Source organism: Crinia signifera, chromosome 2, assembly GCF_055691185.1.
Source record: "Crinia signifera chromosome 2, ASM5569118v1, whole genome shotgun sequence".
NCBI classification, from domain to species: Eukaryota; Metazoa; Chordata; class Amphibia; order Anura; family Myobatrachidae; genus Crinia; species Crinia signifera.
The window spans coordinates 264,278,517-264,297,142 of NC_139218.1; the positions used below are offsets into that span (position 1 = coordinate 264,278,517).

The 18,626-nt window shown below is 41.1% G+C and overlaps 1 protein-coding gene across 5 annotated transcripts in view; it reads left to right on the top strand.

Annotated features, from left to right (window-relative positions):
- AFF3 (ALF transcription elongation factor 3) overlaps positions 1-18,626 on the top strand; it is a 361,456-nt gene that overhangs the window by 321,985 nt on the left and 20,845 nt on the right. For all 5 annotated transcript variants that reach the window (XM_083168505.1, XM_083168508.1, XM_083168507.1 and 2 more), the window contains 5 exons: positions 1,746-2,681; positions 9,347-9,462; positions 15,031-15,217; positions 16,977-17,110; positions 18,511-18,574. In XM_083168505.1, the coding sequence (XP_083024631.1) occupies positions 1,746-2,681; positions 9,347-9,462; positions 15,031-15,217; positions 16,977-17,110; positions 18,511-18,574 (1,437 nt within the window). The remainder of the gene's footprint in view (positions 1-1,745; positions 2,682-9,346; positions 9,463-15,030; positions 15,218-16,976; positions 17,111-18,510; positions 18,575-18,626) is intronic.

Consider the following 18,626-nt stretch of genomic DNA (forward strand, 5'->3'; position numbering starts at 1 on the left):
GCAGCCTGTGGTGTCAGGGCATAATGCCATGACACCACAGGCTGCTCCCCCTGTATAATAATAATAATGCCATGACACCACAGGCTGCTCCCCCTGTATAATATAAAAGTAATGCCATGACACCACAGGCTGCTCCCCCTGTATAATATAATAATAGTAATGCCATGACACAAATTATTATACAGGGGGAGCAGCCTGTGGTGTCATGGCATTATTATTATACAGAGGTTGCAGCCTGTGGTGTCATGGCATTACTTTTATATTATACAGGGGGAGCAGCCTGTGGTGTCATGGCATAATTATTATAAAGAGGGAGCAGCCTGTGGTGTCATGGCATTACTTTTATATTATACAGGGGGAGCAGCCTGTGGTGTCATGGGATTATTATTTTTATTATACAGGGGGAGCAGCCTGTGGTGCCATGGCATTATTGTATAATAATAATGCCATGACACCACAGGCCACTCCCCCTGTATAATAATAATGCCATGACAATACAGGCTGCTCCCCCTGTATAATATAAAAGTAATGCCACGACACCACAGGCTGCTCCCCCTGTATAATATAATAATAGTAATGCCATGACAAAAATTATTATACAGGGGGAGCAGCCTGTGGTGCCATGGCATTATTGTATAATAATAATGCCATGACACCACAGGCTGCTCCCCCTGTATAATAATAATGCCATGGCACCACAGGCTGCTCTCCCTGTATAATATAATAATAATGCCATGACACCACAGGCTGTTCTCCTTGTATAATAATTTGTGTCATGGCATTACTATTATTATATTATACAGGGGGAGAAGCCTGTGGTGTCCTGTCTTTTACACAATGGAGCAGCCTGTGGTGTCCTGTTATGATTATAACACGGGGAGCAGCCCGTTGTGTCCTATTATACAGGGGGAGCAGCCTGTGGGGGTCTTTATATTATACAGGGGAGCAGCCGGTGGGGTCCTACTTATGGGCCAGTGCTCTGGACTTGCCCCCCAGGCTAAAAGTTGCCAGCCAGCCCCTGACTGTGCTCGCCACGCTTTGGGCTGGCGTGGATAGTGGGGGGTTTGAAATGGAGCCATTTGCCTGTATGTAACATGGAGCACTGGCAAATGCCTCCTTTATTGTGCATGAGATGCACTTGCGGCCACACCCCCCTTTGTGCAGGAGACGCACACGCTACTGAACCCCTAACCCTGTCGGCAGGGTTCCGTACCCTGCCGCAATACTTACTGAGAGGCTCCTGCGTCTCAGACAGATGGAGCGCCTCCACCGGCACCCGCATGATCCCCTCTCTGCCGGCGTCCACCAGCGGAGAGGGGATCATGCAGGCGCCAGCTCTGTGTGAGAGGCGCTCAGTAGGCTTGCCAGGGAGGCCAGGGACAGAGCTGCAGCTCCCATGGACAGTACGGTGACTACGCTAACTAAGCGGGGTTGCTGCGGAGACACTACGCTGACTACGCTAGGCAGCCATTGGGCTATGCAGGCAACGTAGCTTAGGCTGCCGCCGTGAAACTACACAAGTACCAATAATGTTTCTTCAGCTCCTTCCTGATGGAATACCATGCATTTATATAGTACCAATAAATGTAATTATTGATTCATAAACTTTTTGATTCTTTTCCCAGTAATAGTTTCAGTGATATCAGTATAAATATGTAACTTATGTTTTTTAATGGTAGACATTTACGTAAAGCTAGCATGTACACTTTTCAGTTATCACCTGACCTAATGCATTTGTCTTGCAGCCTCAGCAAGCAACAGCAAACAAGTGGCAATTGGATAAATGGTTGAACAAAGTCAATCCAAACAAGAACACTGTTCTCAGCCAATCACAGAGCTTGAACCATGGTGGTGTAAAGGAGACCGAGCAGAACTGCAAGAAAGTTTCTGAAGATTGTTTAACAAATGACAAAGATGACAGCAGTCCTGTCAGAGAAGCCTGCGCAAACCTAGGAAATACTGCTGCAGTTGTTGCAGTTCCTGTTCTAAGCAATACTCACAGAAGAACAACTTGCAGAAAGCTCACAAAGAGGACAGAGAGGACATCTAGTGGTGATCATTTTCACTGTCACAAGCTAGATGATACTTCTCTTAGCCAAGGAATTCCTGGGAATGAGATACCTGAACAGTCTAAAAATAGGTTGACTTGTAATAGCAGAGGATTGCATAGAAAAGAACCTCGGACGGCTCTATTTGGCTGTAAAAATAGACAGACTCATATTACTAAGTCGGCCCAGAAATCCAAGGAATGCATTGAGTTCTCTCACGGAAGCACGGAAACAGAACTAAAGATACCTCCTATTTCTACAAACATATCAGCTTTCCCATCAGAAAATAACCACAAACTTAGTGAGTGTGAGCGGAATAATACTGACCAAACCAATTCTTGTAACGCTCATAACTTTGTTAATACAAGGAATACAAGTGACATTGCCCCCGAGTTGGAGGAACAGTTTTACACACTAGTTCCCTTTGGAAGGAATGACAGTGTATGTTCCGTGAAGGGAAGCGATGAGCTCAAATCTCTCTGGGTCAGAATTGATTTAACTCTTTTGTCAAGAATTCCGCAGGAAAACCTCAATATGAATACCAGCACAGAAGACACTCCAACCTCACCGCAGAATAAATGTTTACCGCAAGCAACAGATAAAGCTTTACAGAAAATGCGACGAAAGCGCAAGGTATGTCCACTGATTCCAATTCAGTTGACTGCGGTAAAGGCTAGTCTTTTAATCTGATTTCCAATAGATATATAGTATGTCTACACATATCCAGTAGCACATGCATATTTACCACTGCTTTAGGTTTCCCATTAACCCTGGGTTTAAATTCTAGGAATTTTCAGCAAATTTAGTGTCAAAATAACCAGGAAAAAGTATTGATAATGGGCTCGATGCAGCAAGTGCTGTCATTGGAAGGTTTGGCCGCACACCGCATATGCACCAATGCAATATATTCTGGGGCTTGGAGACGGTGGGCAACACCATCTTCAGATCACAGTCGCCCTTAAGAAGTCTATAGTCTTCTATCATTTAACCTCTGTCAACCTGAGCAGGCCAGGGTTGACAGCGCTAAGCAGACCTGAGTGACAGCGCTGAGCAGTCTAGGGTGACAGCGATAAGCAATAGCGATAGTTCATGATTTGAACTGACCGTATATGCTGAAAATGAAACTATATTGTGCATTCCTTATTTAGTTGTACAGTCTGTATACATTTAATTTAGGCTGCAATTTATTTGTGTACCCTTTTATATAACTTTTGTTAAGCTTCTCCTTACCAGGCATCACCGAAGATTTCCATGGCCCAAACACAATGTATCATAAACATGTATATAATAAAATAAGTTTAGTATAACTCATACTTGCCCACTTTTGAAAATGAGTTTCAGGTAGATTATAGTTGGTAATTGCATTTTGCACAGCGCCCCATTGAGGGTGTGTGTCATGTTCCACCCAAAGGGCATGTCTTGTTCCATATATGGAGAGATTGTGAAAAGAGATTGTGCATATGGCACCTAGAAGCGTGGGTGTGTGCTGCTACATCTGAGAGGAATCATTTTAAATAACGTGTATCCTAATGTAGATGAGCCTCAAAGCAGTTAGTAAGAGCTACTATACTTGGTAAAGTGCTGGGAAATGGTGCTGATGATACAATGTAAATGTATCTATCTCTAATTCCTTTTTTCCCCCAAAATTTAACAGTGTAATGTGGGTTAGGTGAAATGAGGGAGATTTCTAGACCAATGAGGAAGAGAGGGAGATTGCCGCTATTTCAGGGAGTCTCCTGCAGAATAACTACCTTTAGACTTGGGGCTTTTCAAGGCCTGATCTAAAACACTGTTATTTTATTTTATTATAGTTGCACTTATAGGGCCAGATGAAGGATCAGACAGTTCTGCAAGGCAAGTTCCGATGTATACAATACCCTACGGGTTATGCAGCCAGTTGTGTTGCAGCAGCTCGGATTAGTAATACATGCAGGAGGCGGGACCCCTTCTGCATTACTATATTACAGCTATCCCTGCTGCTTCCATGTAAGCAGCAGCAATAGCTATGTCAACCACATGTGAATCAGGCTCTTACTTAGTACTTCATGACATAGCAAGTGTACAGATGGAGCCCTCTGCAACTAGCCTTCTCTGGAGAGCCATGGTAGTCAAGGCTTATTATCATCTATTGTTCTCAACTGGAATACATAGATTAGCAGAGGAACAATTCCGACAATATGAAGTAAGTGAAGTTTTGTTATGGTGTCCTTTTTTAAATATAAATTTATAAAAAGAGGAAATCAATAGTTTAAAATTGGGTTAATTTGTAAGTGTTTGCAGACATGATGCAAATCTTTACATATTCTACACTCTGGAAATTATACACATCAGACTATCTGAAAATACTAAAACAGTATATGGTGTATTGTCAAATATTGCATATATTTGTATTAGATTATAAAGTAGGTCATCTCAGACTGCTTTACCTAACCCATTAGTCCATTTCAATCACTGCTTCCTGCAGATGCAGGTGGTTACTAATGGCCAAGTAATTGCTGTACTGTATCGTATTCTACTAATGCTTTCTCGGGGCCTACATTAATTGTGATGTATCTTGTCTTGTCCGGAGAGTGCTCTGTGCTACTTGGAGAACATATCTACATTTTGTGACTGGATAAAATATTTTTTTTTTTATAATAAATGATTGCAGATTTTCTGGTAATAATGCACAAAACACATTTATTTATTTTAGTTCTACGGTAAATTTGGGGTAATCAGTATGTGTGTGCATGTTTAGTCCTTTCACACTACTACCTGACTCGTTTGCCCGAAGGTAGCCTTATGTTTTAGAATGGCACACCTAGTAACCTTAGGCAGATTGGAAACACAGTTGGCAAACAGTTACTTACAAGCATAAAACGATCGATTACACAAAGCACACTCCAACAGGAGCCAACCCTCTATTATGCCTGTTTTGATTCTGTAGAGAACCTTCAGCAGAGCTGTTTTTTAAGTACCCAGTCTACGCTCAGTTGGTATCCATTTTTTAGAGGGCCACCCTAATTCAACTGGGGGCTCTAGTATAATTGCAAGCTTAATTGAACAATTGTTTCTAGCACAGGTCTGGTCTATATCTCAATACAGACCAGATGTTCTAGAAGCACCAAAGCAGACAGCGACACACCAGACATGAAAGAGACACTGCACTGAGGTGGCCATTTAACTGACAATTTCCTCAGCAATGTGGGTCTGAGCACTAGAGCGTTCAGACTGTGCAGCATTGTGGAGTCTGAGCAATAGAGGAGGCCATTTTACTGGTGATTTCCACAGCATTGTGGATCTGAGCATTAGAGCGTTCAGACTCTAATGCGCATGTGCAGATCTCTGGAAAACTGGCACGGCAGCCAATTTTCCCAGTAATTTCCACAATGCTGCTGCAATCATCACAGGAGGGTAAGTATTAAAAAAACATGGTTGCAGCATGTGTGGTGTTGGTCCCCCTGGCACCACGCACACTGCACTCACTATAATTACATCCCTGACCAGAGACAGAGTCGGCGCTACCCGCTCAGCAGAGGATGTGCTGGGCAGTAGAGGCAATGTCCCTGCTCTGCATACCCTGCTGCCCTCTGTGGCTAGAGCTCCCTCCTGGTTCCTAACTCCCTGGTCAGTGGCAGGCACAGAGAAGGGGCAGGGCTACATGGGACGCAGGATAGGATGAGCTGCAAGCCTCGACTAGGTGAGTAAAATGTGAGCATACTACTGTAAGCAACTGGTGTGGGCATATGTATAGGCAGCGCTACTGCTGTCGGCAACTGGTATCGGCGTTATGTATAGGCAGGGGTTAAAGTGGGTGGAACTTGGTGGAACTGTAATAGGTAGGGGGAACTCAGTTTCTCCTACACCACAGCCCTGCACAATAATTACAACAGAAAAGCCTGTCCCAGTGGCTTCATTTTTCTGCCACGGCATGCCGTCTCTGTTGCTGAAGGTAACAAAGGAGAAGAGGAAACTGCTGGAGGACAGAGATAGATAAGTGTATAAAGGGCACTTACTGTGGACATTTTGTGAAAGGGGTACTACTGCGGTGGGCATTATGTGTATAAGCAATACAGCTGTGGACATTATTTATAAGCGACACTGTGTGGCATGCATGTATAAGGAATACTACTGTGTAGTGTAACTTGTATAAGGGGCATACTGTGTGTCATAACATGAATAAGGACCACTACTTTATGGTGTAATATGAATCAGGGTCACTACATGTGGTGAAATGTGAATTTGATTGTGCTACTGTGTGGCATAATTTTAATTGGGGGTCCTAGTGTGAGGCCAATGTCCCTTTAAAGAGTATGGAAGGTGGGGCACAAATTCTGTAGTTTGCAAGGGTGCTGAAAACCCTGGCCCAGCCATGGGTTCCTTCTATTGGATGGAGTTGGGGAGAGGGGGCCGGTGGCAGGGGAAATGAGTTCCACCTCCTCTTCGGGACCACTTTAAGCACTGTGTATAGGCAGCACTACTGCTGTTGGCAACTGGTGTGGGCATATGTATAGGCAGCGCTACTCCTGTCAGCAACTGGTGTGAGCATATGTATAGGCAGCGCTACTGCTATCGGCAACTGGTGTGGGCATTATGTATAGGCAGCGCTACTGCTGTCGGCAACTGGTGTGGGCATATGTATAGGCAGCACTACTACTGTCGGCCACTGGTGTGGGCATATGCATAGGCAGCGCTACTGCTATCGGCAACTGGTGTGGGCATTATGTATAGGCAGCGCTACTGCTGTCGGCAACTGGTGTGGGCATATGTATAGGCATTATCATTTAAAAAAAATATCCTTGGTATGCAAATGGAGGAATTCAGTTAGGTGCAAGTTTGGTTCCACGAGGTGAAGCCATTGCAAATTCCTCACATTCCTTTTTCAGTAAATTTGTCTGTTTTTGTCTACACCTTCCTTAGTAGTGCCTAATTAACCAATAGGCAGTTTGGGCTTCAGCCTAGGGCACCAGAACTGCGGGGGGGGGGGGGGCACGGGGCACCTTGAGAGTTGAGAGTTGTGGAATAAAATAAGGCACAATGTATTCCATGATTGTTAGCAATCATCTGTCCTGATGTATTCTGGGGGTAAAGTTCTTAAGGTGACTGCCAGGTGGCTGTGCTAATGTATCATACTGATGCAATCATTACTTTTTGTACATTGTGCTAAAGCCAAAGTCACCTTCACACACCACAAACATAATAGCTTACATGCCATTTGTATAACCTTTGTTACAAGCACTGGGCAGTATCACTGACAAGTCCCTGAGTGTCCATCCACATGTGCTTGGCAGCATTGCAATTACATGTGTATTAGCCTGTGAAAAGGTGGGGAAAAATCATTATTGTTTAATGTAAAAATGTTAGGACTTTCTTCAGAGAATCTTGAACACTCCACCCCCTAATACCTAATTAGACTTTTGGAAGTTTTAAATTCCCTTAATTGGGCCAACTACTGTACATGGAATTTTGGGGCTGAAAACATTTAAATGTCCTCAAAGTACCCTAAAACCAACTTTTCATTAGTTTATGCACCCAAAATTGAATGAATTTTTTTTTTTTCAATTATTAAAAAGGACTTAAATATTTTTTACATTTCAAAAAATTAATTAGCCTCGAAATTACCCACAATCACATTATATTGTACTGGTTTTTTTTTTTTCACTTAATTTCTTTGTAATTGTTTTACTCTTTAAAAAAATTGCAAATATCATCAATTTGACACCTTTTAAAAGGTACAGTACTTTCTTTATCCCCCCACTAACATGCTTCTACTGTATATGACTCTGCTAACAAAGTTGTCACTTTTTGGGGTCTAGGAAGTTCTCTCCACTTTTTCATGCTATTTTGCCAGGTAATTTTTTCAGTAATAGTGCTAACTGAATAGTGAGAATCTCAGGTGGCATATGAAGGTGAAGTGTGCAAATTTATTGGCAAAGTGTGTTAGTTTAAAGCCTTTTTACACCTAATTGAATTTCCGAAGTATGGTAGTATACAGTAATAGAGTTACAAAGTTATATACATGTCAATGGTTCTAAAAGAAACATTACGGAATAGTTTTCGTAGTACCTCCTGGTATGATTTGGAGATGATTTGCAGCGGTCCTCCTTTTTAAATAACCCTTTGCTAGAATTCTGTATCTTTACTGCATATATTATATTATTCAGCTTGTGAATATTATTGAAACTATTTTTTTAATTTGCTGTTTTACTGTATATTAGATAATCATAATGCGTACCAAGGTACACATTTGTGGTTAATTGGATTCTTGAACAAACTGCATTTAATTTACACATGTCATTTATTGTAACTGACGTATGTTCACCCGAATTATTGGTTATGCTTTGTATTCTTTCTGTCACTTAATATATTTTTTTTTTAAATAATTTATTTTCAGTTAAACTGAACCATAACACATTTTTAACATTTGATTAGTCAATTTGAGGCTTTTTTTTGATTGGGAGTAATGCAAAAAAAATTAAAAAAATAAGTATTTTTAGTATCTGGAGCAAACCATGTTGTACTGTAAAGGGTGCAAGTATATTTATTATGTTACTTGCATGGTAAATACTGGCTACTTTTCCATGTAGTCCACAAATGCTGGACAGCTGTATTTTTACACTGTAATTTAGATTTGAGCTAGGTCATGCCCCTCTCACATCTAATACCACTTTCACACCAAAATTTTGGGTCCAAGTCAGGATAATGAAAATTTGTTTCAACCCATGTGTAACCTTCACTTCAAGGTCGGGACCTGAGGAAAAAAACTCAGGTCATGTGTCGATGTGAATTTGTTCTACCAAGGTTTTTTGCCCCTGCTCTACAACTCAAGTTATGATGACCAGGGGTTTTCATGAGCCCATGCCTTAGAGTGGGGAGTATTAAAAAGGAGCTCATTGAGGGAGTATTAAAAAAATAACTCATTGAGCTTGTTTGAATGTAACCTGGCCCACCCTTTTACAACTGTTGTGTATCTGTTTAGGACCCAGGAAAACCCAAAATAGGGTCATGAACATGGCACACTTAACCGAGTTGAGCCTCTGACACCGATAAACAATCCTGGCTTTTTCTGGGTCCAAGGCTCAATGTAAAAAGGGGTATTAAACTGTTACATCTGGCCGACTGCAGTGCAGCATCATTTTGCCAAGATGCGGTTACTCTTTTTGCTTTGCTCTCAATCCCTTACTCATGACTCTATTATTATGATGGCGTAAAATACCTTTGTGTGACAGGATGATACAGTTCATTTGCTAAAAAGGAAAGATATTTATTGTAACTATGCAGAGATATGCCCACTTTAAACAGATGTTTATGTTGTTTAGTTCGAAAGTGAAGGCTCTCAGGTGACAAAGAAGAATCCCGCTGAAATGGAAGACACTTTACGGTTCCCTGTGGACAATTATGATACGTCAAACAGCGACAGTACAAACCCCAGCAGGTACAAATTTCCCCTTCTTTGTAGGACTCAAGCAGATATGATGGCTCCCTAGAGTTAGTTTGTCTGTTGCATTATCCATGCTAAGCGCTGTGCTACTTACTGGTTTTATATTGTAGATTTGACATATGCAGCTGTTCTCTGTTACAGTGCGTATACAATTATCAGAATCACATTATTTACCAGTGATACTAGTGAACTTACGCCCCAGTTATTAATATTTGTTATTAGTAGTACTTTTATTAGTAATAGTAGTAATATTTATTAATTAGTATGACACAAAGAGCAATTTTTTGCTCTGTATTTTTTATGCTCTATGCTAAATAAACATTTTGGTGCTTGAATTATACTCTGAAAAAGTTCTTCTAAACCTTGAGGCTCAGGTTTTCCCAAAAGATCATGTGTTGAGCAGTTTTGCCTGCGGGAGCAATTGCTGACACATTTCTGCCTGTGGGATAATTGCTGACACATTTCTGCCTGTGGGATAATTGCTGACACATTTCTGCCTGTGGGATAATTGCTGACACATTTCTGCCTGTGGGATAATTGCTGACACATCTCTGCCTGTGGGATAATTGCTGACACATTTCTGCCTGTGGGATAATTGCTGACACAATTCTGCCTGTGGCAGAAAAGCTGATGTCATCTCTGCCGCCTAGGCAGCAGATGATGACGTCAGTCTACAGGTGCACACACAGAGAGGTGTTGATGAAGTCTGTCCTTTTTGTATAATGCCAGAAACAGGGGGTTTTGGCTTGCACTAACTTAAATCGCTACCATGATTGTAACCAACTTATATACAATTAGAGATATAAATAAACGCATGTACTAGTTGGTGGTGCTCCCCTGAGTTATGGGTAACCATACATTTGGGGGAAAGAAAAAGATAACTCTTTTTTTGGGGGCACTAACTTAGATTATTATAATTTTACTTTCATAACATATGATGGATAATCCAAAACCTCATACAGTGAAAATTATGGGAGTAAATGGGCTATTCTAAAGGAAATCTGAGCAGTCAGGGAGAGAGAGAGAGAAAGAGATAAGGGAAAATAATATAATTTTTTTGTAGATTTTTAGTATACGTGGGATGGATTGGGTGTGTAGTGTCCACAAGACTATGATATTAAAGGTCAACACACATGTTTAAAATTGGTGAATGTTTCAGCCTATTTTAGTCAGATTGTCCATTCATGGGGTTCCTTGGAATTCCCTGGGCAATTGATCTATTAGGCTGATTTTTTTGGTTTTATGATGCTCTGTGACTGTGCAATATTCTTATTGCTTACTGGGATATTGTCCCATTTAGCAAAAAACTTGTAAAAGTGAAAATATTTAACATATTGTGTGATATTAAAATGGCGATGATGTTCTTATTCGGTGGTGACGGCCACTATGATAGGAAACCCAATAAATTAGCGCTCATGCGCTTAGTTATGCAGAGTACAAATTAGTCTGAGATATCAATATAGGAAAATTAGAAGTGCACCCCTAGGGTCCCAACTGTCCCGTGTTTACCCGTGTGCCCATCAGGCAGTGAACGGGTTAAACAGTGCACAGGTTAAGGGGCCACTAATTGGGGGCAACAGAAGAAAGAAAACTGGGATCTGCTTTTGGGGCTCAGCTCTTGGATCACCCCTGATGGAATACCAGCGCAGGGGGTCACTCTCTGGCTGGCCGCAATGAGAGTCCCTTAGTGAGAGTAGTAAAATATTGATAACAGCACAAATAGAAATAGCAGGTTCAATCAGCTCTATAGGTATTGTAACTAAGTTATTAGTAGTTATAATCTGTCTTATATATTCCACAGGGTGCCTATACTAATTGCACATTTGAAATAAATTTCTAGACCTTTGAACGTACAGATACCTGGGAATAATAATTATAATAATGGCTGAAAGGAAAAAACATGCCGATAATGCTCTCTCACAAAGCGAAAAAAATATACCTTCAACGAAATTTTTGTGCACTTCTATAATCACAATGATGTGATCATTATATCCCTTAATGGTTACTCAGACAATGATATTCAATAGCTCATGCATAAGAATACAGGTGCTTGTACAGATTGAATGAGTCTAAATTGGATAGTGTGTATCAAGCACCTGTATTCTTATGCATGAGCTATTGAATATCATTGTCTGAGTAACCATTAAGGGATATAATGATCACATCATTGTGATTATAGAAGTGCACAAAAATTTCGTTGAAGGTATATTTTTTTCGCTTTGTGAGAGAGCATTATCGGCATGTTTTTTCCTTTCAGCCATTATTATAATTATTATTCCCAGGTATCTGTACGTTCAAAGGTCTAGAAATTTATTTCAAATGTGCAATTAGTATAGGCACCCTGTGGAATATATAAGACAGATTATAACTACTAATAACTTAGTTACAATACCTATAGAGCTGATTGAACCTGCTATTTCTATTTGTGCTGTTATCAATATTTTACTACTCTCACTAAGGGACTCTCATTGCGGCCAGCCAGAGAGTGACCCCCTGCGCTGGTATTCCATCAGGGGTGATCCAAGAGCTGAGCCCCAAAAGCAGATCCCAGTTTTCTTTCTTCTGTTGCCCCCAATTAGTGGCCCCTTAACCTGTGCACTGTTTAACCCGTTCACTGCCTGATGGGCACACGGGTAAACACGGGACAGTTGGGACCCTAGGGGTGCACTTCTAATTTTCCTATATTGATATCTCAGACTAATTTGTACTCTGCATAACTAAGCGCATGAGCGCTAATTTATTGGGTTTCCTACCATAGTGGCCGTCACCACCGAATAAGAACATCATCGCCATTTTAATATCACACAATATGTTAAATATTTTCACTTTTACAAGTTTTTTGCTAAATGGGACAATATCCCAGTAAGCAATAAGAATATTGCACAGTCACAGAGCATCATAAAACCAAAAAAATCAGCCTAATAGATCAATTGCCCAGGGAATTCCAAGGAACCCCATGAATGGACAATCTGACTAAAATAGGCTGAAACATTCACCAATTTTAAACATGTGTGTTGACCTTTAATATCATAGTCTTGTGGACACTACACACCCAATCCATCCCACGTATACTAAAAATCTACAAAAAATTATATTATTTTCCCTTATCTCTTTCTCTCTCTCTCTCCCTGACTGCTCAGATTTCCTTTAGAATAGCCCATTTACTCCCATAATTTTCACTGTATGAGGTTTTGGATTATCCATCATATGTTATGAAAGTAAAATTATAATAATCTAAGTTAGTGCCCCCAAAAAAAGAGTTATCTTTTTCTTTCCCCCAAATGTACTTTTTGTATAATGGTAAGCTTTGTTTTTTGTGCTTGTTACTGATGAAGTCTGAATTGCGATGAAAGCATCCTATGAAGTCTGTGAGTGCCACCTACAGTATCTGTTGGATTACATTGTGTACTATTACAGGAGGGACCTGGCCACCTTATGTTTATAATTATGCTGACTGCCAAATATTACAGATTGTTTATATATAATATATAAATATATATAAAATGTTATACGTACGGTTAGGTTATTTTTTTAAGACATAACATTAAAAATTCCACAAGAATCTGAAATGTCTGGGGGAAATTTACTAAGATGGGAGTTCTATTTCAGATGGGATGTTGCTATGGGCAGCCAATCAGAGTCTGCCTATTATCTTCTAGAACAGGGCTGGGCAACACCGGCCCTCCAGATGTTGATGAACTACACATCCCAGCATGCATTGCATCAGTTTCAGCATGGCCACATAGCAAAACTAATGCAAAGCATCTTGGGATGTGTAGTTCATTAACATCTGGAGGGCCGGTGTTGCCCAGCCCTGTTCTAGAAGGTGCTACATTAATAAGAAGTAGATTCTGATTGGTTGCCCATAGCAACATCCCATCTAAATAGAACTCCCATCTTAATAAATGTCCCCCCCCTCTAAATCAGTTCAAGTGAGAAACTTGTATTAAAAAAATCACTCTAGTTTATTTAAACTTTGTGCTAAAATTGTAAATATGATGTAGTCTCAGAAATAGTCTTGAAAATGTATTGCGTCCCAGGGCTGTGACAGGGAGACTGCTGAGCGAGTGCACAGTGATGGTTCCTCTTATAGGTGTGTTATGAGTGTGTCATCATGGGTGTGCTGCTGCAGTGGTTGTGAATTTAAGCGCACAATTGTTCAGAATAAAGGCCATATTATGCCTAAGAATTTGTACCTGGCACTGGTGCAAGTTTGATGCAAGAGGGGTGCATATAGAGACACACCAAGCAGTATTTGAAAATGTAAAGAAAGCACATTCCGATGGCCGGCAGTGCACCAGGTATGGCCTGTAACAGCATTTGCATAACGTCACAGATGTACAACTACAGAAGATACAGACCCGGCTGCAGGCAGAGTAGAATCAGCCTTTTGGTGTATCTGATTCTGAGATTGGAGCAAAAAATAGCAAGCTACTGTGCACCAGGACACGCCATACTGCTCTACACGGGTAGCAAATACATTTATTTATTTTGTATCCAAGGTAAATACTGGCTGATTTAGCATGTAACCCACACATATTGGCCTGGTCACTCAGTGGGCGGTATTCAATGAGCCTGATTCGCCATGTTTTTATGGCGAATTTGTGCTGTTTGGCGAATTTCTGACTAAAACGGTGAATCACCCTATTCAATGACCACATGGCGAATACATTTCAAGGTTTTTTTCACCATGATTCACCGAGTAGCAATCGCTATCTTTTTATGGTGAAGTGGAATGTGAACTTTTAAAATAAAGTGTTTTGTTTTTTACATTTGGTGTCAAAAAATCAGGAATTTTATTCTGAGGAGGGGCATGCTATTTTTATTCATGTGCTGTAAGCACATGAATATATATTTAATTAAAAAAAATATATATATATTTTTTTTTTACACAGCAGCCAGCAGGGGGCGCCGGAGCCGAGCCGCTCATTACATATTCATATATTCACTGCACCCGATCATTACGATCGGGTAAAGTGAATATACGGTCCCCTGCTGGCACCCCCGGGGGGCAGCCTGTGCTGCCTGGCACCCGGGCAGCCCACCTCCCCCCCACAAAGTTCTGGGGCAGGCAGAGAGACTTCCATCTCTCTGCCTGCCACCGTCCTCAGGCTCCCTGTGGCAATCGCCGCAGAAGCTCATATTCGCCAGTCAGGGGCAGCGAGCCCCTGACATGTTGAATACCGGAGCCCGCCGGCTCCGGAACGTGGCGAATGTGCAGCGAATCCTAAAAAGGATTTGCTGCACCTCGCAGGTATTCTCATTGAATAGCGCCCAGTGTGTACCTGTAATTTGTGGGTACCCATGGTAACAAGTGATGTTACTAGGTCTGTTGTACTGCACACAAAGTAGCAATAATGGCTATCGACATCAGTATATGTAATCATCAGTATATGTAATGTAGGAAGGGGCGTTAGGTCACTCCGGCCTTCATAACTTTGCTCAGCGTGTACCCAGATAACTGAATGTCAGCCCTTACATATCCTGTCTGTACACATCATGCCAGTGTGTACCCAGCTAGGAAATGTAGTACCTTGACCTGCAATTTTTTGCTTTTTTCAGCTTTGACCCACATCTAATGAACACTGGGAAATGTTCATCTCCTCTACCTTTCGTGCTGGACGAGCCTAGGCTGAAATGTACAAATAATGGCTTCTCCGCTTCAAGCAAAAGCGATGGAAGTATCGAACCATCCTATATTCCTTGCAGCCAACATCATAGGCCAGAGAATAATTCACATGCTCGGCAGGTATGTAGTTTCATTTCTAGAATGATCTATATACAGACATGACACATGAGAACATAATACTAATTTTGTTTTCAATAAGCTTTAGTCCACTTAGTGTAAAAATAAGTTTGGTCAGATATGTGATCATGGAACAGAAAAATATATTTTAACACTTTAACTTGTACAAAAATCAAATATGTTGATCTTCTATAAAGTCGGTGACTCAGTATGGTACTTGTTTCCTAGCACGCGCCCACGATATTAAGTTGTATGACATCGCATCACATTGCATGCGGGCATATGGCATGTGATGCGATGCGATTTTAAATTGTATAAGCCCCTATACAATTTTTAATTGTATAAGCACCCTAATGGGTGCTTACAATGTTAAATGCACCCCCACGCCACCCCCACTATCAACGCCAACCAGAAGCGTGGCGAGCGCACGCGGAATACATGTAAAGTAATATGCGTCCGCTCGCCGTACTTCGGGCTCGGTGGCTCGCTGCGCTCGCCACACTATCTACAATCAACTTCACGTCGACGTGGATAGTGGGGGTATGAAAAGGTCGGAGGACACGTACCGCCGCCCCTCGCGGGCCCGCTGCGCTCGCCACGCTTCGGGTTGGCGTTGATAGCACGGGTGGCGTGGGGGTGCTTTTAACATTGTAAGCACCCATTACTGTGCTTATACAATTATGCGATGCGATGGGCGCCGTGCTAGGAAACAAATACCCTCAGTAGTATTAAAGATTGATGCATCTTTCAGGCTGTAAGTCACGGCCTTGCGCTTTGGAAATGTGTGAGTGCAGTACAGAAAGTTTGTGCTGTGAAATGTTTTATTTTGTCTTAAGGTGCATACACACGGAAAGATTTAGCAAACGATCCAATCTCGTTAACGATTTCCTCAGTACTCTTGGACAAATGATTTGTACAAATAATAACACAATGAACGATTGATCTTTAACGATGGTGGAGGGGAGCCAGTCAATCAGCTTTACCAAATCAGTGATCTTGCATACACATGAAACGATTGGTACACATCGCTAAAGATTGGTCTATGATCTTTCTGCATGCAGGAAAGGCCATGGACCACTATCAACGACCTTCGGGTACGCTCATTGGCATCGATATCTGTCATACACACGGAGTGATTTGACGAATTAGTCATTTTGATAGGTCGGGAACACCCAGATCTTTTGCCAAATCTATCCTTCTGTACACACCTTTACACAGATCTTGAAGTTTGTTAGTTGTTATATATGTTGAAAATGGTTTGCCTGAACCACACACAATGCCAATATGGACAAAGTTGGCCAATGTTTTATGTACTATACATGCACCCCTATTGTTACTGCATGAAGAGGTAGAACAATTACAGATGCAGGGAGTGTGTAATACAGTGGGTGCTCCTGGGATGTAACAGGAACAGACTAGGTAAATGTTTTGCTGACAGCAACTGCCTCTAAACAAGCTCACACAGTACCCCATACTCCAACAAACCGCTATAGGGCTGATGCAAGTTTCAATGGTGCCTCTGATGGACTTGCACTGCTGCAAGATGCTGTATCTGGGTTCCTAAGTTTTGAAGAAATAGGTTGCAGTGTTAGCTGTGGCAAAAGTTGTGTCTGTGTTCAACACTGAATCAGGCCTGGTGCATGTTGTATTGTTGCGATGCATCTGTGAGCTAGATTTGAGATAACAACTTTAAATACTTGGTAACTGGAAAGGGAAGCTATAGTTATGAAATTACAGCAGTCATTTTATGTTTTTTTGTTAGAGATCTCGTCCCATTGCCTCAGAGAGTACCACCACTGTGCGTAATAAAGAGGACCAACACTCAGCTATGTGGTCTTCAGTATTCAATGGTCATAAAGATACAAGGAGAACTAAGGAGTTGCTTGATAGCCCAATGTGAGTATTACTATCCTGTGCAAATGATTGTGTTTTCTTTTCATATACAGTAAGTATATAAGTTTATAATCTAATAACCTGAAGTATGTTTCTAGAGAAAAGAAACCTATAGTAAAGCATTTATCACAGCTGTCAGGAGATACTGTTGGACCTTAGTAACCATAGAGGTGATTTAATTTATGTCAGGTTTCCTAGAAAAGTTTATCTTGTAACAAACTGGAAATGGCTTTACTACCATCCTTTCCTAAAATACTGAGGTGGAGAACCTTTGGCCCTCCAGCTGTTGTTGAACTACACATCCCAGCATAGCAAACCTGTAGCAGGGCATGCAGCGATGTGTAGTTCAACAACATCTGAAAGGGACAAAGGTTCAGCTATAATACATAGCACATATTTGCTCAACTTTTAAGTCTTGGTTTAATAATAAGAATGGCTAGCAGAAAGGTTCTGTAGTTCATCCAAAATAAGTGCATTTCAGAAACCTGTGTGTTTTTGACTTCAATAATACTGTACCTCTGTTTTAATATTCCTTTTGGTGATATACCCAATGAAGGAGATTTGTGACTAAGGGGTCATGATTTTCGTTGTGATGGTGACAGTGATGCCTGCAGAGACAGTGGTGGCGCATGTGCAACACTGGATCGTGTTTTTTTTTTTTCAGAAAAGTATCTCGATAGTGCTTTGGAGACCCACTGCATGCGATAATTGATACAGTATATCCATGCGATGAATTCAATTATCACATTGCAAGTTTGACCGATTTCATTAGAGCACATTCACATCCTCATATGGTGATAGAACGCCCCAGACTTCTTGCTTTTACACAGAGCCCTTTATACCAGAGTTCAACCAATTGCACAATTACTATAGAAGTCCTTTTCTAACATGTTTGCAGGCAGTACTAGTCATATTACCTTAGTTCACAGGTTCTCAAACTCGGTCCCCAGATATTGCATGAATCTTTTAAAATGTGTCAGTGAGTAATGAGTGCACCTGTGTACCAGCCGGGTGACCTGGAAAATGTGAACTTTGTGTGGTCCTGAGGACCGAGTTTGAGCACCACTGCCTTAGTTTCAGTCTCTTGGTTGATATGTATTGTCTTCTTGTTTGCTCTCTTGTCTGGCATTGTACATATATTTCTGTAAGCCCTGCCATTAAAAAGTTAGATGGATAGCTGAGGTTTGTGTCTGTTTGTGAACGCATCGTGCTATACTAGGTAGATGGCAGGCTATAATAATAATAATTTAATAGTATCATTGTAATAGCAAACATTATACTGTATATTCCATAAATAACACTACACAGTTAGAGAAAAAGGAAGGCGCCGCTGTAAGTAACAGGCTTGTATCTAAGAACTTCAGAGCCGTGATGACAAATGTGTTCTCATTCTCGTCATGTAGACCTCGCAATGCCGATTATTTTATGCAGGAAGCTAAACAGATGAAGCATAAAGCAGATGCAATGGTAAGTACACGTTCTTCCCAGATACAGTATAAATTCATTTTCTTCTAGTATT